The sequence below is a fragment of the Meles meles genome, chromosome 8, assembly GCF_922984935.1.
Source record: "Meles meles chromosome 8, mMelMel3.1 paternal haplotype, whole genome shotgun sequence".
Classification (NCBI taxonomy): domain Eukaryota; kingdom Metazoa; phylum Chordata; class Mammalia; order Carnivora; family Mustelidae; genus Meles; species Meles meles.
In genome coordinates this window covers 44,276,801-44,302,888 of record NC_060073.1, presented here as the reverse complement: position 1 = coordinate 44,302,888, position 26,088 = coordinate 44,276,801, and the positions used below count along the sequence as shown (strand labels likewise).

General features: G+C 39.1%; 1 protein-coding gene across 2 annotated transcripts; it reads right to left on the bottom strand.

Annotated features, from left to right (window-relative positions):
* Positions 1 to 451: 451 nt before the first annotated feature.
* Positions 452 to 25,694, bottom strand: TPH1 (tryptophan hydroxylase 1). Of its 2 annotated transcripts, none has more exons than XM_046016059.1 (11): positions 25,633 to 25,694; positions 19,734 to 19,870; positions 17,297 to 17,480; positions 15,463 to 15,563; positions 12,371 to 12,438; positions 11,830 to 12,026; positions 9,458 to 9,593; positions 8,374 to 8,500; positions 6,823 to 6,918; positions 5,432 to 5,565; positions 452 to 3,479 (listed from the first exon to the last, which is right to left on the bottom strand). In XM_046016059.1, exons 2-11 carry the CDS (start codon positions 19,848 to 19,850, stop codon positions 3,305 to 3,307), a joined length of 1,335 nt encoding a protein of 444 aa, XP_045872015.1. In that variant the 5' UTR covers positions 19,851 to 19,870; positions 25,633 to 25,694; the 3' UTR covers positions 452 to 3,304. The 2 variants fall into 2 exon arrangements, with proteins under 2 accessions (XP_045872015.1, XP_045872013.1); XM_046016057.1 differs by lacking the exon at positions 25,633 to 25,694 and adding an exon at positions 25,361 to 25,448.
* Positions 25,695 to 26,088: the final 394 nt, after the last annotated feature.

Sequence of the window (26,088 nt, the reverse complement as noted above, 5' to 3'; positions counted from 1 at the left end):
TTCTTAAGAACATGAATTTTTGGGGTGCCTGGGTGGCTCAGTCATTAAGCATCTGCCTTCAGCTCAGGTCATGACCCCTGGGTCCTGGGATTGAGCCCCACATTGGGCTCCCTGCTCGGGGTAAGCCTGCTTCTTCCTCTGCCTCCTGCTGCCCCTGCTATGCTCCCTCTGTGTGTGTGTGTGTGTGTGTGTGTGTGTGTGTGTGTGTGTCAAATCAATAATCTTAAAAAAAAAAAAAAAAGAAACACAAATTTTGGGAAGCCTGGGTTGACTCAGTTAAGCGGCTGCCTTCAGCTCAGGTCATGATCCCAGAGTCCTGGGATCAAGCGCCACCATGGGTTCCCCACTCAGATGGGAGTCTGCTTCTTCCTCTCCCTCTGCCCCTTCCCATGTTTGTGCTTTCTCTCAAATAAATAAAATTTTTAAAGAAAAAAAAAGAACATGAATTTTTTGTCCATTTATTAACCAGTTAAATAACAAACTTACAAATCATAAAAGTATATTACATAGTAAAATAAAGACTAGATTGAAATGGACCATAGCATCTTTATTCACTTCCTAGAAATTAATATATGAACTCTATTATGTGTGCTTTTAAAGAACTCCAGGATTTTTTTCCTTTTTCAATTTGAAAGCCAACTTAAAAACTAGGTATAATTGTATACATTCTGGTGTGTCATTACTATTAACAACTCTGAATTACAAACAGGCCAATTAAGAAACACAGGCATTCTGGCAACCAGCTTTTGGAACTTTCTTCAGAAAGTCACTAAAATACCATCTCTAAGTCCTTAAGTAAGAAGTCACTGACTAAGAATTATAAACCAACCTTTTGGCTCAATTCTGTTCTCATATTAGAGTAAATATTAACATATTCTTAAGTGCTTTGAAGGTATATTTTTAAAAATGCATGAAAACTCTCAGGACTCCTGATTTACCAATTATCACATATCCAGAGGTTAGAAGAACTGAAGTCAATCATTAAATATTTCCATTATTCTGAAGTTATGAATAATAATGATTGTGCTTTAACATTATTTTAGTGTGCTTTAGTCAAAAGAGTGGTTTTAAACACCATAATTTTAAAATTCAGTATCTATGATTAAAGTTGTATGAAAATACCCACATATAGTATCTACAAATTGCTGTTAACTGTTATCTATCATGGTTTTCTTACAATAGATTTCTTTGCAACCAGATACACCAACTAAAAAACTAGCTGATCAGTATTTCAAATGATTTTAGATTAGCTAACTTAGATCAATTACTATCAAAGGTACATTAATAGTTATACTTAATTAAAATTATAAGTAATGTATAAATCTGAAATAGCATGAATTACTCTTCCCAATTCTATTTCATTGTATGATAAAGTTTTTTATAATTTGAGGTCTAAAAATGATTAAAAGATCTAGGGGTCTGTTGAAATAAAATGTGTTAAATGCTATACAATTTGACTATTCATGAGGGGCAGTAAAGACACAGTTTTTTAAGTAGCTGATTAAGAATGAAAACTTGGTGGGAAATATGACCCTTAATATATCATTAACAGAAATGACATCACTGGGAGAGGAAGCTGATGGGGTGTAATAGTCAGATGATTCTAAGGTTTTTCTTTGTGGATTTTTTTAACCTTTTGAGTGTGAGATACTTGGCAGGGCTACCATGTTGTACTAACCCACTTCATTCTATGTGACTGGTACTGTAAGAAGTTGTACAACATTGGCCTGATTTATAGGATATCTAAATGGAAAATATCCAGCAGGCAGCTAGACTTAAGATGCAAAAATTCAAGAAAGATGTCAAGGTTAGAAGTGCAAATACAGAAGTCACAGAAAACAAGAATTGAAGTCATAGGGGAACCTGGGTAGTGCAGGTTGAGCATCCAGCTCTTGGCTTTGGCTCAGGTCCTGATCTTAGGGTTGTGAGATCAAGTCCTATGTCAGGCTCCACACTCAGTGTAGAGTCTGCTTAAGGACTCTCTCTCTCTCTGTCCCTCGGCACCTTCTAAAATAAATAGATCTTAAAGAAAAAAAAAAGGAATTGAAGTCAGAGATGTGGATGACATTTCCCACAAAGAGATGGCAGGGAGAGAAGAGGGCCATAGACAGAAATCTGAGGGAAGGGGCGGGGGGAGAAAAGGAGCAAATGGAAAAGACACAGCACGTATTCACGACTCCAGCTTCATCTCTCTTCTAACAGGCCCATTCCCTGTCCTACATACCTAACAGCACATAAAAACCAGTCCTTGCCACCCTTGCAAGACCTAAAATGGTCTTCTTCACTTTTCTTACACCCCATTTCCTCACCCATTTCCCCACCCTCTACCCCTATACCTTGCCTCCATATTTATGACCTCACCTATACCTTGGAAATGAAGTGCTCAGTTTTGCTTTCCCAACCTTAACTTCGCATTTCTTTCATCTGTCTCAGTTTGAACTCTCCATTTGACAATGACATCTCCTGCTAACCTGAGGACAAATTCCATCATAATACCCTGCATGTATAAGTATAGGACCTTGTATATGGTCCCCCAAAGTTCCCCTTGGCCCCATGAGTAGAAGAGATCATCTAAAACAAAACCAGCCTCAGGCAGTGCCTTAGAAAGCAAAGGGTCTCACTCAAGGAGGATTGTCGCTTGGGAAGGGACTCCCTAGTTCCCTACCAAATAAAATCCCAAATTATTAGCCTGCTCTTGATGATTATACCCCAATCAACCTTTCCAGATTTGGCTATTCATACTTCCCTACAAGATACCACACTTGGAAACTAGACTACTTCCTCTTTACGAGGTAGGCTTCACATGCAAAGACCTCTATACTTCTGCCCACATTAGCAGTAGAGAAAGCTGGTCTCCTATTAAATTTAGTGCTATGATCAAATTTGGCACAAAGCCAAAGATAAGTAAGATACTTTAGAAGTAAGAGGATCTTAGGTAGAAGTATGGGTCAGGTCCATAATACCCATCCAGGTATTTTAAGTTATTGTAAAGGTCATTTTATTCAAAAGCATTAGAGAAAAGAGAATCAAGCTCGTATGAGATCTATCTCTGGGGTGAAAAAAATTCTCTATAAAAACGAGTAGTCAGTGAATTGTAACGTATATGAATCATATTTCACTAAAGCTGTTACCCCCCAAAATAATAGGTAGTGGTATAGAGTATTCAGGGACAAATTTTCAAAGAACAGATTAAGGAATAGGGGTAGAGAATATCATTTGGCTGCTGTCCCTCCACAAGCAGATCTTCAAGAAAAGCAGGAGCTGGCCCACAGGCCTCGGAATTGATGCTCAGACCCTCTCAGGATCAGATGATCGGCTGTCTGCTGACCTTCGCAAGGGCATCACTGACAACATCAAGATCATGCTGCAGCTCATTCATGGCGCTGGTTATGCTCTTGGTGTCTTTCAAGATCTGAACACTCCGTGTGTATGGATTATACTTCACTCCAAATGGACGCTTAATTGTTTTGGTAAATTCTCTATTGAAGAAATCAAATAAGAGGCAATCAATTTCCAGGAAGCCAAGGATAAAAACTGAATGAGCAACAGCAAACCTATTGCACACCCTAGGCAACGAATAAATCTTTATCAGTTGTTCACACAACCAATCTGACCTGCTTCCCTACACAGCATGTGTAGAGATCCCCTGGAATCCTACACAGATACGAAACCTAAAGCTGTCATAGACACATCCATGTCTGCATTGCTAGAGAAAGATCCTGTGGGTGACTTTATTAATGATTTATACTTTATACATTTCTTGGCTACAGTAAGGAGACAAACTACAGTAGCTTGATCAGGAGACAATTGCACACTTGACCACCTAGTAACACCCCTCAACTGTGATTTACCTAACTACACACACACACACACACACACACACACACACACCAAGAGCAGTCCTGCCTCTTGCACAAGGACATTCTTTCTGTTTAGAATGTTTTCCTCTAGCTTTCTCTCAAATGACCTAACTTCTACCCTTTCTTCATGCATTCAAGTCCTGCCCTCTTCATCAAGTCAACATTTGAACCTCTCATTTGGCACCCCCAAGAACAATTGTGTTCCAGACCCCTAGGAACACAGCTGAGGACAACTATACATGAGTAAGGGCTGAAAAGCAGCTTGCAATCCACCTGGTCTACCCAGGAGGGACCGCTTCTTTGAGTCTGCACAAAGAGACTATATGAGCTAGAGGTAGCCCTGCTGTATTGTTATTTGGTTCTGGGTCTGGTCTAACTCCCCAGGAATCACAAAATCTCTGGAAAACAAGAAACATGTCTTCAACCCCCATCTGTCCCGCAAGGATCTCACAATGTGACCTGAGACCCCTTCCACTAAATATTTTGTTGATTCTGCTTCTCTAGTCCTTCCTTTCTTACTACCTCTGTCTTGGCCCAGACTCTTATTTTCATCTGAAGTATTACAAAAATCTCCTGAGTAGTTTCTCTGTCTCCAGTGTCTTTCTTTCTTAACAACACACATAGCTGATTAATAGTTAAAGCACAGTGGGGCCCCTGGGTGGCTCAGTTGGTTGAGCATCTTCATTTCAGCTCAGGTCATGATCTCAGGGTGGTGAGATCAAGCCCCATGTCTGTCTCCACACTCATTGCAGAGTTTGAGATTCTCTCTCTCCTTCTCCCTTTCCTTCTCCCCTGACTTGTGCTCTATAAATAGATAAATAGATGATTGATAGATAGATAAAATCATTTTTTTTTAAAAGTGGTTAAGGCATGGGACGCCTGGGTAGCTCAGTCATTTAGTGTCTGTTTTCAGCTCAGGTCATGATCCCAGGGTCCTGAGATCGAGCCCTGCATCAGACTCCCTGCTCAGCAGGAAGCTTGCTTCTCCCTCTGTCACTCCCCCTGCTTGTGTTCCCTCTCTCGCTGTCTCTCTGCCAAATAAATAAATAAAATCTCTTTTAAAAAATAGGTAAAGCGTTGCTTCATTGCATCACACTCATATGTTTCCACCTCCCTTACTTGTTTCACGCTCTCCCTTAGCCTAAAATTTAGCATATCTAAATCCTATTCATCCTTCCAGTGCTTTCTCAGATGCCATTAAGCCTTCCCTGTTTCCCCATTTATAATAAATTGCTCCTGGATAAAATGGAAAACAAAGTTTCACCTGTATCTCTCTAAGGCTTTCTATGCTGTGATATAGTAATTTGTATATAGTTCATTTTTCCTAATAGATTATAAACTCTGATGGGAAGAAACCAGTTTCTCAATGTATCCGATTCATATATGTAATCACCAAACATCACCATAAACAACATATTCTAAATATTTGTTTGTGAAAGGGAGCTACGTCAGAGGCAGACGTTACCTCGTAGGCTTCTAACTATCCAGCCGCTTACTTCTGTGATTTGTTACCATCACTGGACCTATCTTTTGCAGAAGAAGAGTGAAGGCATGGGGAAGATATACCTTACCTCATCTTCTCCTTTGCATCTTCAAAGCTTTCAGATACAAAGTAGACATCCTGAAAAGTTGTGATGAGACACTCCTGTTTGCAGGTAGTATTGGGATCAAAGGGCTTTACTTTGGCATGTCCAGAAAGTGAATGCTAGGAGACAGAGAGTCAGCGAATCAAATAATACTGTCTAACTTCATGGATCACATCCCAAACATCACCAACAGAATCAGCACACCGCTGAGGGCACTGACGTAATGGCCCAACCTGTACTTCCAAACTTATTTCCTACAGCATTATTTGACCCACAATATACTCCAGCAAAACAAATGGCTTGCTATTCCCCATAAATGCCCCAAGATCGTTTCCATGACTTTGTTCTAACACTCTTTCCAGGTAAGTGGCACCTGACGATCTTCATGTATATTCCTGCATTATGACACAGACTTCCTAGCCTGCACTAGTTATTTGTGTACATGACTTGTACCCACCATCAGGTGATAGACTCCTGAGAGCAAGAAGTACCATGGATGGTATTTCACACACAACCCGTCACTCAGCAAACATAAGATCCTTCCTTTATTGGATAAATAATAATTCTCAAAGAATTCCATAGAATTTAGGGGAAGTTATGGCTAGCACACTAAAAATGGTGAGGGAAGAGCAAAACTTTGTAAGCAAAAGCTTTAAAATACTTAAATATATATTTTTTTTAAGTATTATATATATATATATATATATATCTGTTGGGACACCTGGGTGGCTCAGTTGGTTAAGTGCCCGACTCTTGGCTTTGGCTCAAGTCATGATCTCAGGGTCCTGGGGTCAAGCCCCGCATGAGGTTCTGCACTCACCAGGGAGTTTGCATTGGGAATTCTATCTCTCCCTCTGCCCTTACCCTGCTTATGTACTCCCTCTCTCCAAAATAAATAAATAAGCCTTTAAATAAATAAATAACATGTCTATAGCGTGTCAACTATACTCAAAAAAGAGAGAAAGAAATGAAATAATTGAATTCCACATATAAGGGGGCACCTGGGTGCCTCAGTCATTAAGTGTCTGCCTTCCACTCAGGTCATGATCCCCGGGTCCTGGCATGAAACTCTACATGAGCTCCCTGCTCGGCAGGAGGCTGGCTTCTCCCTCTCCTACTGCCCCTGCTTGTGTTCCTGCTCTTGCTTTCTCTCTGTCAAATAAATAAATAAGGTCTTTTTAAAAAAAAAATTCCACATATAAGTAAAAAAAAGAAAAATAGGGTATCTCTATAAACTTAGGAAATAGAGAAAATTGTCTTTATTGCCACCCCAAGTATTTTCCATAGTATGCATTTGTTCAAATCCAAAAATTCTTTCCAGTCGTATCAATTATAGTAAGTGAACACGACTATGTGGAGAGATTTATAGCTTTTACCTTAAGTTCGCTGATAGAAGAAAGTAATCCAGCACCAAAGACTCGCAGCTGCCCGTCTTGCTTACAGAGACCAAACTCTACAGTGAAAAAGTAGCACTGAAAAAGGACATCGATATTACTATCACAGCCTGAATAACTCAATTGAAAACAAACAGCAACTATTAGTCACCAACCCACAGTGCCCTGGAAAGAAGTTCAAGATCCCCAGACCAGTTCCCAAGTATTTCTACAACCTGGCCTCATTCTAAACTAGCACTTCTCAAACTGCTGTTCCCAGGACTCTTACAGATTCTTAAAAATTACTCAGGACCCGAAGGACCTTTTGTTTATGTGGGTTACAGCTCACTAAATTTATTAGAGTAAAAGTTAAAACTGAAAACATTTACATGTCTACTAATTAATTTTAAAATGTAACATACCAATTTAATGCAAAGTAACTATATTGTACAACACTTTTAAAAAGGGTCAGGAAAGAAGCCTGGTTTTACATTGTTCCCAATCTTTTTAAATGTCTGTCTAGATGTTATTGAATGTCTGGCTAGAAAAACAAGATGGATTTTCATATCCGCTTCTGTATTTAACCTGTTGCCCTATGTTGTTTTAGTTAAAGCCTATGAAGAAAACTCAGCCTCACACAGATAAGCAGTTACAAGAAGGCTATGGATTCTAATAGCCTTTTCACATAACTGTGGATATTCTTTGACACTACATCAAAACTCAACAAGTGCTAATTTCTTAGAGTTCAGCTGCAGTGTGGAATCTGAAACCGTATCAATGAACTCTAGCTCTTATATTGAAATCCACTTTGCACCCTGAATGTATATTTCACTCAAGGACCCCGTGCAAGGGTTTCAGGAACATCAGGGGGTCCCCGATCACAGTTTGAGACGCACTGTTCTAATCATCTAGCCTTTTTCATAATACGTCCCCCACCCTATCACACTCTGTTCCAGCTTCTTGTCATTCCCCAGATACACCAAGCACCTCCTTGTCTTTCCTTGGGTGCCGTTATCCTAAGATCCTTTCCTTCCTTTCTTGGCAGGTGAAAACATGACCCACCTTCCCTAGGCTAGTCCAGACATTCCTCTTCCGTGAAATCTTCCCCAAGCCATTCTCTGCCCTCCCAGAATACTCTTCCTGAACTTCTCTGTAGAGTTTCTCCCATTCTAATACGACTGTCTCCTTAAGTTGTACATAAACTCCTTGAAGGCAGGAACCAGATCTTACTCATCTTTGTATTTCCAGCACAGAGGCTCAAAAGCATCTTTAGCATCATTTTTGGAGGACCCATCATTTTTTCTGAAGAAAGATCTACAAACAATTAACATGACTGAACTCCAGTGTTTCTCTACCTTTTTTTAAAGCCCATGTCTCCTTTTGATGAATCTTAAAATTTCACATCCTCCTTTACTGCTATTGAAATTATTTAAATTAAATATGAGCAAAGACAAACTGTCTAACAGTCACCTTAAATACATCCTTTTAAACTGACACTCCCATCCCAAACCCAATAAGAACTACTGATCTCCATAGCTGTTTTCCGATTTATACCGTTGCCAGTTTTTGAACAGACTCCTCTGAAGCTCCAAGGGAAGCCAGGCCAATTTCTTGGGAGAACTGAGCAAAACTAGGTTCAGCCAAAAGGGGGACATGACCTAAGAGCTCATGGCAAGTATCTCTGAAAAAGAAGTACAAGTTCGTCACTCTGTGATGCTCATGTCACGTATAAACCACGGTCAACAATTCAATCAAACCAAAATCTGATCTTACTTTGATTCGGGTGGTATTACTTTGCAAGTGGACCACGGAGCACACTAACAATTTACTGAAGAAACTATTTCGGTTCAAAACTTAGGCTACTTACAAACATATACACATAAGATACCCATAGACATGTCTGTCCCACACCCCAACCAAATCAGGTCTCTGTATAAACGTTACCTTCTCAGTGAATCTTTGTCTGATCACACTTTTCAAAATAGAAACACTCCACACATCCACCACATTCCCCTTTCTCTGCTTTACTTTTCTCAGTGGCACTTATCGCCATTGATTGGTGATATTGAATATATATGTTTACAGGGGCGCCTGGGTGGCTCAGTGGGTTAAAGCCTCTGCCTTCAGCTCAGGTCATGATCTCAGGGTCCTGGGATCCAGCCCCGCACTGGGCTCTCTGCTCAGCAATGAGCCTGCTTCCCGCCCCGCCCCCTGCCTGCCTCTCTGCCTACTTGTGATCTCTGTCTGTCAAATAAATAAGATCTTAAAATATATATATATTTACACATATATAAATTTAAATATATTATATATTTATTATATTTATATATATTTACTTGTTTATTATCTCTATCCCCCATTGGAATATAAATTCTATGAAGGCAGAAACTTTTGTCTGATTTTTTTACACTCCCTATGCTTAGGCTAGCACTGGGCACCTAACAGGTAACAGGCTGTCAATTAAAAATAGGACTGATAACAGCTAATGTACATAGAGCATGGAGCATGTATTATGTGCCAGGCAGTCTTCCAAATTTTTTACACGTTCATTCATTTAATCGTCACACCAGACTCCTGAAGGAAGTACCATCACGACAAATAACTATTTGATGAAGGAATACTAAACAGAAGTACTCACGGCTCTGGGGTATAGAGAGGGTTGGAACTGTGTCTCACGTACTGCGTGCAGTGGAAAACCCGGAAGGCTAAACCTGATAAAAAATCTCTTGGTGACAGGTAACCAGCCACGGGACGGATGGAAAAACCAGTGCGCTCTGCAAAGCAAGGGAGAAAACGAAGAAAATGTTCACCCCAACAGACCATTTTCTGCAACATTTTAATTCTGCCAGTGGCACCCGGTAGCATTTTAAGGGAAAACATGGAAACTAAACGTACATGTGTGTACTATGCAGAAGTAATAATTTTCAAGCACTTACGGTGGGTCATGCAATGCGTTAGACCTTACATATCACATCTCCTTTCATGTTTACAATCTGAGTTGAAGTTTACTCTCCTCATTGTGGCCACTATTAAACTGAGGCTCGGAGACTCAATAACATGCCCAAAGTCACACCATCAATGATAAGGGTAGAATGAAAGCCCAGGTCTCCTTATATTATACCTCACTGTCTCCCTAAAGGATTTAGGATATCTCCTAGACAATCTTACTTCCTTCAAAACAAAATTTAAAAACCAAAAAAATAAAAAAACAACAACAACAGGATCTATTAATTTAGATCGGAACCACGTTTTAAGCTATACCACTTTTAGCCAGTACTTCCTCTTGCAAAGTATATTTTATCTAAATTGGATGGTGCGCGTTGATTCCCCAACAGCTCTGGCTGCTTGCCCTCCATAGAAGGGGCCCGCCAGTAGGGCAGCAGTGATTCTGGATAAGCTCAGCGCCCACCATTCATTTCAGACCCTCGCCCTCTGCTCTTCCACTTCCACCCGGGTCCTTTTGTACTCGGATTCCCCACTCTGATGGGTGGACTTCATAGTCCAATAGAACTCTCCACAATAATGAAAATGCTCTACAGCTAGGCTACCCAGTAAGGTAGCCACTAACCACACGGAGCTATTAAACACTTGGAATGTGGCTACTGTGGCTAAGAAACTAACATTGTGATTTACCTTAATGTGAATTATTTAAACAACCACATGCATCTAGGGGACACCATATTTGATAGCGTAAAGAGCGCCTTCTAACCAGTGTTTTGTTTGAACAATCATTTAGGTTTGGTTTCCCTCTTTGACAATTTCCCTTGAAACACCTTTAGCAACCTATTCAGCAGCCAGCTCACGCTCCAGACCCCAAGTGAACAGCTTTCCATTTTCTATCCCTAACAAAATAATTCTTCCAAATCTCAAGCAAATTTAACGTGATAACTTCTACAGCGTATGCTTGCCCATCTTTGTCGGACCCACGTGTGAGGTCATGTGTGTTGGTTCTCTGTCATCCTAATCATTTTTTTTAAAATCTCATCTTTATAGGAACCACTTATAGGAGTTCTTCTCTTATAAAACAATAGTGCATTTTTCCTGCTTAGTTTTTATTAGTTTTGTGCATAGTGATTGACTAACAAGAATTATGGAGTCGAAAAGATATGTAGGTTTTTACGATGGTCTATGTAAGAAATTCAAAGATAGGAATTTCAGACCATGATGGAAATAAACTAAACTCCCTTTGAGTGAAAAACATAACTTCTATTTGTTCCCTAAGGTTCTAGTCTGCTGAGATCAAAGCGGATACTTATTTTTCTTATATACTGCAATACCTGGAGATCACCGATCATCTTACTTCCTGTACTAGCTAGAAAAAATAAGGAAGCCTGAACCAAATAAGCAGGAAGAACTAAAAGAAAAAAAACTGCTGGTGCTTCTTTGTTGATGCTTCTACTAGCGCATCTTCTTCTTTGGGAAAATGATGGAGTCTCACAGTGGAAAGGAGCTTTGGAGACCATTTTCTCCAGTCTTCTCCAAGGAGCCTGAGTGTCCTCTACCTCATCCCTGACAAGTGGGTGTAGAACTTTTGCATGAAAACCTCCAGGGGTGCAGAAATAACCATCTCATGAGCCTGTTCCATTTTCAAATGGCTCATTTAACAAGGTCTTCTCTATTTTGAGCTAAAAGTTTGCAATTTCTACCCAACTGCCATTTACTTTAGGGTCACATAGTATTCCCTCTATTACATAAGATGATCAGCTAGTATTTAAATAAAGCTATCAAGTCCCCTATATTTCCAGGTTAAACATCCTAAGAGTCCTTCAAACTTTATTTATATAATACATTTTCCAAACCCCTTATAATTCTGCTCACTTCTCCACATTCACTCCAGGTTATAATTGTCCCTCTTCAAATGGGATGCCCAATACTGGGTCCAATACTCCAGGACACAGTAAGGAAAATTCTGACTCCCCATACACTTGAACTTTTTATTCCTCTATTAAAAATTCTGTCATGATCACAACAGAGCTCAACATACCCCTTACAAAAAATTAAGCATAGTACCTTTTAAAAAGTTTGAGACATCTTCCAATTGTGGGATATTATCTTCCCGGTATCCACAATATTTAGAAAGCAAAGGTAAGTTTTTGAGATACTCTCTGCAGGCATGGGTTGGGTAAAGTTTGTTGAGCTCTCGGAACACAGTTCCCCAGGTCTTAATCTCCTCTTCAGTGAATTCAACTTTGGGAATGGGGTCTCCACTAGTGAGACATACGGAGTTATTTTGAATTAGCATTCAGTAAGCAACAGCACTTATCTTTTATATACTAAGTATGCATAATCTACTCTATTCATTTTTTATTTCAAAATTGAGGTTTTTTTAATTAAAGATTTTTATTTATTTATTTGACAGACAGAGATCACAAGTAGGCAGAGAGGCAGGCAGAGAGAGAGAGAGGAGGAAGCAGGCTCCCCACTTGAGCAGAGAGCCCGATGTGGGGCTCGATCCCAAGACCCTGAGACAATGACCTGAGCCGAAGGCAGAGGCTTTAACCCACTGAGCCACCCAGGCGCCCCGAGTGAGTTATTTTTATAATATACTTACTGTTTATAGTTCATAGCCAAGTCTGCAAAATATTTCCGTCTTTTACGATAAACATTATCTTTGAAGCCCTGATAATTAAAGAAAAGTTTAAAAATATCCATATTTTTAAATGTTGACAAATGATATTTAGGGAATATTTCATTATTACTCAAGTTATGATAGTAAAGGACGACATAATTGTAATTTTGAGCAAGCACTGTTTAGAAATGTATGATTATTTTTATTTTAAAGGCAATCTTATGGGTAAGGAGGATGGGGTAAGTGGATGCTGGGTGTTAAGGAGGGCATGTGATGTAACGATCACTGGGTGTTATATGCAACTGATGAATTACTGAACTCTGAACATCTGAAACTAATGAGACACTAAATGTTAACTAATCGAATTTCAATAAAATAGTTAGTAAAAAAGGCAATGTTATATGAAAGCTTAATACTATAATGGCTACTAAATAAAAGATACTATAGATACAAGGATACAAAAATCTTATAGTGGCTACAAAAATAAAATGGTTTGAGGAATAAGAAAAGCATCATCCTAGTTAAACACACGGCTCGTTTTCAAATGTGAGGTTTTTTCCTTAATCTTTTGACAACATCTTCAGTTATATTTTCCTGTAATCATAATTCATAATAAAATGGTAATTAATAATACATGGAATCATGACAACTTAATCTAGCCTTAGATTTCATCACAAAATGCAAACATATTCATATTTGATAAAGCAAACAATAAAAAGATAAAATAGTAACATTAGAATTTATACCTAGAAAATATTTTTTTAAAAAAACAGAAAAAATAAGACTTCAAAAAGCAAAGCCCAGGAGAAAACAGGCAATAATGCAAAACAGAAAAGAAGGGGAAGACCCTTGATAGGGGAGAATGAGATTCATTTCCTTAACACAAATTTACAAGCCCATCCTATGCACCTGGCTTTGTGCTAAAATCCAGAGAAACAAATAGGAGCAAAGCACAACCTGGGTCTTCAGGGAGTTTACATCAACCAATTATGAAACAATTTGCTAACTGCCTTATTAGAGACCTGCCCAAAATGCCACTGAACTCAAAAGAGAAACTCCTAATCCAGAGTATGTGAAAGAGAGTAGGGGGTGGTCAGGAAGGGTTTCCCAACAGTGACTCCCAAGCTAAGTCTCAAAAAAAGGAGTGGGGACAGTTGGGTGGGAAAGGACAGAAAGGATAGCATCAATGTCAGTGCAGCAATGAAAAACAGCAAGCTGTGACTGAGGGTATGTGAGCTGGAGCTTGGCGAAGGAGGTGGAGCCTGGCGCAGACTAGCTTGAGGTCTGCTAGTCAGGGTCTGAAACAGCTTGGATTTCAGTCTTTTTTGATGGGAAGCCATTGGTGATTTTTCAAAAAAAAAAAAAAAACAGCTTTATTGAGATATAATTCACACACCATAAAATTTTAAGTGTACAATGTCATGATTTTTAGTACAGTCAGTGTTGTGCAACCACTTCCACTGTAATTTCAGAAGATGTTTATCCCCAGAAGAAACACCATACTCATTCACGGACTCCCCACCTTTTCCCTTCATCTCCAGCCCCTGGCAACCATTAATCTACTTTCTGTTCCTATGAATTTGGGTATTCTGGATATTTCATATAAAAAGAATCATGAACATATGGTCTTTTGTGACCAGCTTCTTCTATTATCACAGTTTGCAAGGTTCCTCCCTGTTGTAGCATGCATGTATCAGTATTTTGTGTTCATTTATGATCACTAATATGCCATTTTATGGACTTACCACAATTTGCTGATCTGTTTATCAGTGGATGGACATCTGGGTTGTTTCTACTTTTTTGTTACTATGAATAAAGCTGCTATGAAAATTTGTGTACATGTTTTTGTATGAACATATGTTTTCATTTTTCTTAGATGGGTACCTAGGTATCGTTGGCGAGTTTTAGGCAGAAAAGGGATAATGCTCATACTGAAGTTTTAGATCATTCTAGTGACTATGATGGTTTTGAGGTGGTGAGCTGGAGGCTGAGGGATCAGTTAAAGGTGTGATAATAGGGATAAATAAGGAACAAATTTAAGCAATATTTAGGAGGTAAATATCAGTAACACTTGGTAGTAGATCAGAAAAAAATATTTAGCCACCTCTCCATGAACATGCTCTGGATTTTCTTACCTCTGAACCTTCTGCTCATGTTACAATGAACTGACCTTCCTCCCCCTCTCTTTCCTGCCACACTCCTTTAAGACTGTGTTAAAATGTTGCCTTTCTCTGATCTCTTCAACCAGAAGTGTTTGCCTTCTTATGTACACCTCAAAGCAATCTGTTCATTCCATTTAGGACTTTTCACAATTTAATCACATGTTTATTTATAGATGTGTGCTTTATTTTCCAACTAGACTGTAAATGCCTTGAGGGCAAATACAATTGCAATTAATAAATTGCTCAATGAGATATTATAGAAAAAAAGGTAGATCAGCTGAGGGCTCTCTAAGGCAATATGCGGCCAACGAACAGATCTACTAAGTGGCAGATCAAAGACCTGCTGCATCGACTCCAAAACTGCACTCTTTTTTTTCCTCGACCTTCCCAGAACCCCACGACTCCAGAGGCAACCCTAATGCTCTGGGCATGCTAATTCTCCAACTCATGCCTGCACTATGTTTCGTATAATTTTCCAAAGAAACAACTTCCCAGTTCATCAACTGCCTAATAAATCAGTCATGCCAGACAGCGTGGGTAGTAAGTATTTCTCCCTTATCCTTACTTGTCCCCCCCCATTTCCAATAATCCATACCCACTTTAACAAAAACTGCTGCAGATACTGTCTTCATTTTAGCAGAATTCTTGAGAATTCTACTACAGAGAAGCTCTTATTAATAGGAATGCCAGACATGGGACAGGTGTTTCAGAGCTAATGAATTTAGATGCTCTTCAGACACTAGTTGGGATTCCGCCAATGTGGAAAACTACGGGCACTTCCCGAAATCCAGATTAAAACCAGATCCCATTTATTCTAGAATAAGCACATTCTCCAAAAAAAGAAAATAATATCCCCTAATTTTTAGTTTGCTTTAAAATATTTTCATGGAAATATTTATTAAAAATATTTACAGGATGATCGGCATCCAGTTCAGATCCATACATCAGCACTCTGTTGGCACAATGGTCCAGGTCAGAAACCTTCTTTGGAAACCAAGGAACAGTTTCCATACCTGCAAAATACAAAACCACTAACAGCTAAAGAGATGATCTGAAGGAAATAAGAAAGAAGAAATTAAGAAAGTCATAAGTACATTTGGATGAATTTTTTTTTATTGTAGCTTGTATTTTGAGGAAAAATTTATATAAGTAAATTGCCCTTTTTCTAATAAGTAAAATTCATTAAAAATTTTTTAGTTCAGGGGCGCCTCGGTGGCTCAGTGGGTTAAGCCTCTGCCTTCGGCTCAGGTCATGATCTCAGGGTCCTGGGATCGAGTCCCGCATCTGGCTCTCTGCTTGGCGGGGAGCCTGCTTCCCCCTCTCTCTCTGCCTGCCTCTCTGCCCACTTCTGATCTCTCTCTGTCAAATAAATAAATAAAAATCTTAAAAAAAAATTTTTTTTAGTTCAAAGAAATTTTTGAGCCTTGATTTCCTAAGCATTGGAGAAATGCTATACTTCAGAAATAGACCTAATGAACCATCCCCAACCCTGTAGGTGGAGCTAATTCTCTGTCCCCGGGGCTCTGATTGTCTGAAACTGATCTGCTTATATCTGTTTTACAGGAAAGATTGGGAAGGACTCTAGGGGAAGGGCTATATTTCTTTGTAGAAATAACGGACATAAATCAGTATTCCCTAAATATCAACTGAACCATTTAGCCCCTAGAAAACTCTTCATTTTACAGATGGGATAATCAAAGCCCAGAGAGGTAGTTTATCCAAGGTAACTCATCTCTGTTGGAAGAGAGAGGACTAGAATTCAATCCACCTTGTTCCAGCCTAATGCTCTTTTTAACATACGCAAAAGTGATAGACAAGTAGATTTAACCAGAAATACCACAGGGGCACGAGTCACTCAAAATAGGCAGGAGCAGAGTCCTAGGCTCCTGCCCCACCAGCTGTTAACCCTTTGGTTATTTGTATCGGGCCTGGGACTCGGAGGGTAGCATCTGGAGCACAGAACCTTCAGGCATGATGGGGATATGCAAGGAACTCGTGGAAACAGCTATCTGCCGCTCATAAATGGAAGCATATTATTATTTTAATAACTCACACAGCCATACAAATACATAAGGGATGAATATCAGCCCTGATCACCCCCCCCCCCCACCCCCCCCCCCCCCCGGTATCGTGCATGTTCTAAGGGATTATTCTAAAGTATGTACTATATGCAAAATGTGGTTCAATTATCCTTTTATCTTTTGTCCCAAGAACTTTTTCCACAACAAAAGTTCTTAGCCATCTGAAACCTTAGGAGGCTTTGCTGCTTTTCACTTGCTTTTGGTGGGAGTGGGGAAAGGGAGGACTGTGTAAAGAGTGTATTCACATCATAGTTGTCAGCGACTGTCAATATTCTCAACAAATTTGAATATTCACTTCATATCTGCCAGATGCTAAGCCCTGTGGGAATTTCTAAGTGCTCAGGAATTGTAAATTGAAGGTTTGTGAAATTAAGAAACACTTGATGATTTGGAAACTGAGAAAGCTTAATTAATTTCCAACCATTCTGATTTCTGTCTTATACCCAGTGTTTCCCTTTCACTTCTCTCACACTTGATAAAATGTTACTTTATAATTGTTCTATAGTATTTTGAGCAGTTACATTTTGGGCTCCCTTCCGTACCAAACTAAGGAACTTGAAGAGACGGTGTTTTATTTTTATGTTCATGCCTTCAAGATAAATATAAGATTGGACACACTTTATGTACTTAATCTTCTGAGTGGGATTTTCACTTTTCAAACTTACCATCTTCCTTCACAGTAAAATTATCTGGTGGATTCACAGAGAGAACGTTAGTATGGGACTTCAACAGATGAAAAATGTCATTCAATTGTTCTCTGTTGATATCACAGTCCACAAAAATCTCAAATTCTGAGTTTCTTCTCTTTGATTTTCGAGACTCGATATGTAACAGGTTCACATGCTTCTCCTGAGTAAAGCAGAGAGTAAAGATACATATGACAGCCTCAAGTGGTAACAGTCACTGAGCTCATTACTTTCATTACCACTAAAAATCAATTCCACACTTGCCATCATAGTCAAAAGAGAAAAATGGTGTTTTTAATCCTGCCAACAGCAAAATAACTCCCCCTAAATATTATTACTGTTCAAAAAAGTTTGAAAAATTTATCACACCCTCCAGAAACTAACAAAATAACACCTACTAGAAGGCCCTCAATTGCCAGAACTGAACAGCCTCAAATCAAAATATCAACTCTCCTAGATAAAAAGAAACTTTCAAAAATTGATCACAAATGGAAGTGTTTTCAAAAAGTGGTATTATTGTTAGTCCTTTAGAAAGGAAAGTTTCCTTTGTGAATATGCATTTAATAAAATTAGATGAACAGCTTGAACAGTGTGTATTTAATGCCTCAAATCTCTTAAGCTACAAACTTAGTAAACCAGCTGAAGCAGATTACTTCTTCTGCTCTCTTCCCATGCCAGCCCAAACTGGGTGCCATATGTGCAAACCTGTGGGAGGAGGATATCTTCTCTTACCAACTTGGATAGCTGAGGACCAGCACCAGTGGCATAATAATGAAAAATAAGAACCAATTATTCAACATCTAAAAAAACGAGGTTAGAATAGCTGATTTCCAACACTAACCAGTTCAATTTGAATTAACTTAGTGAACACCTAAGTAGCCAGGTTAAAAACTGTGAAGTATACAAAGGAAAGAAAGTCAAACAAGGAGTTTATAATCTAGTTGGCTACCACAAGAAAGGCTAAAAGAAAACACTAAATAGTAAGTATTTAGGTGCAGAAGATGTTCTGGGAAAAAGCATTATGAGCCAGAGAAAGTAGACATTTCCATGAAGCAGACAGGAACTGAGATGAGTCTTAAAGAACAGATAGAGTAGGAAGACAGAAGGATAGAAGGAGGATTCCAAACAGGAAGAACTGTAGATACAAAGGTAGAAATGAAATAAGAATTAACAACAAGAAAAAAGAGTATCAGGGATGTTGGGAAAACTGTCGGGACTACATCAAAATAAAATCTTCTGCACAGCAAAGGAAACAACCAACAAACCTGAAAGGCAACTTACTGAATGGGAGATGATACTTGCAAATGACGTATATGATAAAGAGTAGTATCCAGTGTATATAAAGAACTGATACAACTCAACACCCCAAAAACAATTAATCCAAATTTGAAACCAGTAAGACAATACTTGATAACATTACCCAAGTTCTGGTTTCCTCACTTGTGAACACATGGATTTGTAGATACCCTGCTTTCTTAGGATAGATTTATCGGGGGGGGAGGCACCTGGGTGGCTTAGTTAGATAAACCTCCAGCTCTTGATTTTGTCTCGGGTCATGATCTTGGGGTCATGAGCTCAAGTCCTGCATAGGGCTTCACGCTGAGCACTGAGTGTGGAGCCTGCTTAAGATTCTCTCCCCTCACTGCACCCCCACCCCAGCTCATGCATGCATGTTTCTCTCAAAAAAAAAAAAAATTAAAAGATGGATTTATGGAAGTGGAATAACTGGGTCAAACTGCGTGAACACCTTAAGGTTCCTAATACATATTGTTTCCCTACACATTATGCCAATTTATGCTTGCACCAAAGATATATTTAAGTTCCAAATGCATTGCAGCTTTGACAGTAGGGAACAGTATAATTTTGGAATCTTTGTTATTTTGCTCTATTAAAAATACCATAGAATATATTACTAATGTCATTAAATAATATTAAAAATTTAATATTCTATTTAATTAAAACAAAATTAAAATCTGCTTCTCTGAAATCTGTGAAATGAATCTTTCCTCCCGTTGTGTCTTCTTTTCTGTAAATGGTTTGTATCCCTTGCCCATTTGTTAGAATTGAGCAATATTTTAGAAACTTAAGTGCTTAAGAAATTTCTTCCATCCAGGGCACCTGGGTGGCTCAGTGGGTTAAACCTCTGCCTTCGGCTCAGGTCATGATCTCAGGGTCCTGGGATCGAGTCCCGCATCGGGCTCTCTGCTCGGAGGTGAGCCTGCTTCCCTCTCTCTCTCTCTGCCTGCCTCTCTGTCTACTTGTGGTCTCTCTCTGTCAAATAAATAAATAAAATCTTTAAAAAAAAAGAAATTTCTTCCTTCCATCTCCAAAGAATTTACAGTAATTTATATTTTAAATATAATTTTAGAGACTCATTTGAGAAGACGACTATGCAAAAAATATGGAGAGTGCTTACCTGGAAGATTTTCAGTGCTTTTATGAGTCCACCAACTTCATTCTTCAAGGAAAAAATGAGGGTTGCTCTCCCTCTTTCTAAGGAATGGTCTTTATTTTCCTTATTGTCTTCAATCATGGTGAATTTGGTGTAGTTCTCTAAAAACGAAATATGAAAACAGAAAAACAGCTCTAAAAAAGAAGTTGTGCAATATAGACTATATTTGATAATATTTGAAACCAGTAAGACAATACTTGATAACATTACCCAAGTTCTGGTTTCCTCACTTGTGAAACATGGATTTGTAGATACCCTTCATAAGACTATAATGAGACCAGTGTAAGATAAAACTAACATAGTTCTTATGATATAATGAGCATACAATGCATGTTGCAGTTTCCTTTTTCTTTTTTTCTAATCCAATCCCTTCAGGGTGTAATTCATGCCCACTGGCTTCCCGCAGTCCTCCTACTGTAGCCTGAACTGGGCACTCTTCCTCTATGAAAGCCTACCTCCTCTCCCCCCACAATTTCAGCACTTTATTATATTGGGTCTCTAATGTTTTATTCATGCATGTCTTGTCTTTCAACAAGACAGCAAGCCCTTCAGAACAGGGACAAGTCCTTCTATTTCTTTCATAAATTCAAGAGCCTGGCAGCTCGGGACAAATGGGGGACCACAAGGATTATGGCTTGAGAGAATTCTGGTTTCAGTATTTTCTTTCTTCTCCAACTTGGAATCCCCCAGACCATGGGCCCTGAAAGGCTAGTTAGCCCTTTCAGTATTAGCCTACAAGAATTACATGATTATAAATCCAACTGTGTGTGTGTGTGTGTTCAGAAGGTAAGGATATTGTGGAGGTGAACATGAAAGTGAACATGAAAGTGGGGTATAATAACTTTCAACTGAGATACACTTGACAAATAAGATGGGGATTAATACATGGAAACAACATATTGAGGATTTATTTTTATTAGTTTTCTTTTGGTTATTAATTCTCCCTAATTGTCCAGTTTCATGTTGGAGTTCTAGTGGAATTAACGTTTAACAACTTCAATTAATAAAACCATTTCCATTGTCTTTGTCCTGCTTGCATTCATTGATCTAAGCCTGAAGCAGTATCCACCCAGAACAGGCATAGGATGTTGTTCTGGGCTTGAAGCCGGATAAACTGTGCCCAGTCGCCCACAGTTCAAACTTCATTGCCTCATGGACATCCTCCCTGACCTCCCTAAGTCAATTCCCTTCGGTTCCAGAAAGCCGCACCATATACCTCCCATTCATAGCAATGGTTACAGGTGCAGCTGTAGTTCTGTTTCAATGAGTATTTGGTTATATTCAGAAACACAGAAGGTAGAGCAAAATTCCTGGCATCTAGTTGAAAGCTGTCTTCTCAGAAGATGAACTAGATATCTACTCTGACATCTTCTCAAGTACCTATTTATGTTACTAAAAAGTGTATGCAAATATTTGGAATGCAAAAATCAGACCTATCTATTCACTGTTCTGAGATTTATCAATTTAAGACCTCGGGCATGTTACTTAACCTTTCTAATATAATAAAGTTACCAAACAATTCACTGAAATTCACAACATCCAAAACTCTCTCACACATTTTTTGTTTTTCGTTTTTTTTTTTAAGAGAGGGAGAGTCTTAAGCAGGCTCCACACCCAACATAGAGCCCCATGTGGAGCTCGATCCCATAACCCAGAGATCACGACCTGAGCTAAAATGAAGAGTCTGATGATTAACCAACTGAGCCGCCCAGGTGCCCCTCTCTGACATTTTTAAAGACGTAATGTGACTTGGTATTCTGTTGTTTTCCCCACAGAAGAAACTAAGCTATTTAAGGCACCAAGAAAAGACTGGGATATATAATTCAAAGTTTACTTTTTGATTCATTGAGTTTTAAATAAAAACTGATTAAATATTTAATTGTGTCAATTTATTCTCTATAACTAAAACAATCTCTATGCCAAATGCTTTAAAACCAAAAATCTGGTAAAACTTAGTAATAGTCTGGATTTTTCTGTGACTCAACTGTTTACTAATGGTGAAATAAATGAAATTTCAACCCAAGCACATTCATGTGTCTAAAATATCATAGTCAGTGTTAAAGCAGTAAAGAATAAAAAACAAAGAAGACAATTTGCCTGCAATAGACTCACAGACTTATGTACAAGGGAGGGGGAAGAGAGAGAGATTTCCCAAGAAGCACAAATAAGCAGAAGAGACTAAGACCCTGAGATCCCAGCTATGATATCTGAGGGGCACACCACCCTCCCCAACCCCCACCTTCCCACCCTGTGACAAATATCCTAAAGATAAACAGAGATGGCTTCCGGCCCATCCATAAGTCTGATCAGAAAGGATTTCTGCATGAGAAACAAGAGGTCTTAAAAGAGACTTTCAGCTGCAAAGAAACTGTACCTTTGTAAAAAAGTATATACAGGCAATTCTGAACTGGTAGCTCGGGGCTAAAAATTCAGGGATGCATTCTCAAAATACATTTAGAGATGTGAAAACCTTTTGAGACATTTCTTATCTAACTATCACTGAAAGGTTGTAGGCTTTTTTTTCCACACAGAGTATGGGTAATTTTGTCATATGGTATATTGATGCAAAAATGAGAGATATAAAATCATATGACAAATTGCTAGTAACAAATTCATCTACAAATTCACCTGGACAAGTTCTAGTTTCTATGTGTATAAGTTTCCTTATTTGTAAAATTGGAGGGAAGATAACTGACATCAGTCTCATGTTTATAAAGAGGATATATATATATATACATATATATATTTACATATACATTACATATACATATATATATATTTAATGTATATAAAACAATTAGAACAGTTGCTGACCTACACAAAGTACTCAGTTAATACTAGCTCTAATAATGGGAAGTGCATCCCAAATTTCCTGGTCTTCAAAAAAAGATAAAATATTGGGGCACCTGGGTGGCTCAGTGGATTAAGCTGCTGCCTTCGGCTCAGGTCATGATCTCAGGGTCCTGGGATCGAGCCCCGCATCGGGCTCTCTGCTCCTCGGGGAGCCTGCTTCCTCCTCTCTCTCTGCCTGCCTCTCTGCCTACTTGTGATCTCTCTCTCTGTCGAATAAATAAATAAAATCTTTAAAAAAAAAGATAAAATATTAAATATAATAAAAATGACATTCTAAACTCCTCTGGCTAAGAATTTTCTTGCCTGGGAAATTAAGCATGTCACAAGATGGTAAAGGTTGTTTTATGACATGAAACGTAAGTATTTTTTTGTTTTAAGGTGATTTTCAGTTTCATTAGTTTATTTATATGAAACCCCTATAATATATTAAGTTTCAAATCTCAAGTGAATGATTCAGCAACACATTTGTAAGTAGATGAAGACCCTTGCCAATCTATATTTACTAAGTCCCCATTTTCCTTGATATTGTCCCCATGACATGCTGAAGAAAAAGGATTCTGCAAATATAAGCTACTTCCTAACATACCATCATGTTCATAATGAAAGCAAATTTTAACAACTGGGAGCAAGGACCAGAGAACAGTAGAAAAAGGTGATTTTTGCCAGTCAGTGCAAAAACTTGACAAAATTTCAGATCTCCTGACAGTTCATCCTTCAATGATCTTTCAGAGTTTAGAATGCAACTCTTGTATAAAACTATATAAAGATTTTCTCTCACATTTCAAAATTAGCCCTTAAGCTCCCCTAGGAGCCATTATAAAAAGGTAGTAACAGTCATGGATGGTCTCACTCCATCCTTTTGGATTTCAGAATTCTCTCTTCTTTCCCTGGTTCTGGAATAGTTTTGCCACCAACATCTCTTTAGTGGGTTGGGGAGAGAAGGGTGAAGGATACCTTAACAGAATATTTATTATGCACAAGGCATTTTATATTGAAATTTAGAAACATTCCTATCCTTAAAGTTTCTCAAAAGGAACTTTTGGTAAAAAAAAAAATTAATTAATTAATTAAAATTAAAATGAAAACAATTCTCATCTACACCCCTATCCCCACCCTCCACCCACTGCCCAACCCCCCAAAATAAGTTTATGGAATATAGGGCTTTGATCTAAGAGCATAACTTTGGTTGAGCCTTATGAGGCATCAGTCCTTTTTCCCCTTTATTCAACTACCCCCCCAAACCCTTTTCAGAACCTCAACATTTTCTCTTGTCACTTTGTTTCCTTTCTCCCTTCAGCATATCTACCCCCTCTACTTCTTCAGGGGCAAAAACCATAGCACAGCCTGGTAAGATAAAAAGCTATACAGTGTCCAATGCGTCACTCCTGTTAAAACACATGTCTCATTAAAAAAAAAAGTATATATTTTATTAAAAAAAAAAAACTCTAATGGGCCAATGCCAACTGGTATTTTCCCCTTTCCCATAAAAGACAGGGAGTTGTTCTGCTTCATCTCCTGGCCAGACTAAAGATGCACTGGTGTTCAGGATATACCATGGGAACTAAGGAAGACATATCAAGGAGAAGGTCGGAAGATCAACAGCCCCTTGAAAGAGTAGAGGCCAAGGTGCTTAAACCGACTAATTCCTTTGTCCTTTCAGTTTAATCAGTAACAGGTATAATTTAAATGTATCTGTTCTAAGAAGCACTAAGCACTATCAAATTAAAATATTTTGAAATCACAGATGCTGTTTTAAGACAGAACTAAAAGCTGTGGAAAGGACTGATGCGGAGGGAGAGAATCTTGCTTTTCCTTCTTTTTTTTTTTAAGATTTTTTACTTATTTGACAGAGAGAGAGCACAAGTAGGCAGAGAGGCAGACAGAAAGAGGGAAGCAGACTCCCTGCTGAGAAGAGAGCCCGATGCGGGGGCTCGATCCCAGGACCCTGAGATCATGACCCGAGCCCAAGGCAGAGGTTTAACCCACTGAGCCACCCAGGTGCCCCTTGCTTTTCTTTTTTGACTTGGGGAAAGGAATAAGAATGAAAGTGGAGATGAAATAAAAGAGAAAACAGTGCCCATGAAAAACGTTTTCCTAGGAAATAAAGGCACTGGCAAGGAAAATGGAAATAGAAGACATATCCCTACCTGAAAATAAGCTAATATAGTAACAACATATATACAAGTAAACTCCAGTGCTGAAATTCATAAACCACACATTATGTCTTTACAGGAACACTTCTGGTTACTTTAAGCTGTGTTCACATCTACTTTTAAAGCAAATAAATGAATTCCATCCTTCTTTGAGAATTAATTGATGGGTATTAACTTTTACTGGATGGATTAGAACTAGAACTCCAGTTTTTCCCCCCAAACCAACTAGAGTGGAACATCAATGGGAAATTAATTTTAAGCCACTGGAACCAAATGGTCAGAGACAAGTTTAGGCTTACCTGCTGGATGTGAACTACTAGCACTGTTTGTCAGTTGTAACCTTGTACTGTGTTAGAGTGCAGGTGATGAAGGTAGGTGTGATGCTGAGAGGCTTGGCATCTGAAATGCCCTTTTCTTTGGAGATGTCTAAGGGATGGTTCCCTTCATGGGAAAAGGAAAAAAGAGACGCTGCCATTTGATCAAGAGGAAAGAATGCATTTGTTTCTTGCTAACACAAAGGAGTCATACAGACTTAAGTTCAACTCTGAACTTTCCAAGAAATGCAAAAATGTAAGAAGCACCCACCTCACAGATTTTGTCGTGAAGGTGAAATCAGATGATGTGTAAAGAGCCTGTTGTTGGCACACAGCAAGCCTTCAAAAACTGTCTTTTCTTCCCAAAAAGGGTAGGAGAAAAGAAGAGTCACCACAGGGTACAATTCCGACTCCCTAGATCCAGATCTCCACAGGTAGTTACTTCCTGAGAGAGTGACCCTGCCTCTGCGCACTGGCCCAGCGCCCCCATATCCTCGACGACGGTGGTCCCTGATCCCAGCGGGAAGGAGCCACCCCACTCACCTGTGAAGCTGCTGATGATAAGCTGACTGCCTGCGGCACAGCACTGCCCGCCTCTTATAGGAAGCGGAGTCTTCGCGGGCCAATAGGCGCCCAAGGCGGCCGGACAGCAGCCAATGAGAAGGGAGTTCGCCTGCCGGGCGGGGCGAGTCGGCCCGGTGCTGACCGCGACTTGGTGCTGACGGTCCCCGCCAGCCAGCACCCTTAGCCTTTAGATATATCCGACTCGTGTTTTAATTAAGCTAATGCCAGGCCATTCTTAACTACATAAGTCTAATATTAAACAACCCAGAGCTGGAAATTCCCTCCAAACCAAGATGACATCTGTTGACATAATGACTTTCTTCTATAGGCTTATCTGTTTCTCCCGGTGGGCACCAAAGCAGGAATTCCCCCATCTCCCCCATGTCTCTGTGCTTCTGGTTTATTTGATAGCCCAGCCCTACTTCACCATTCTTT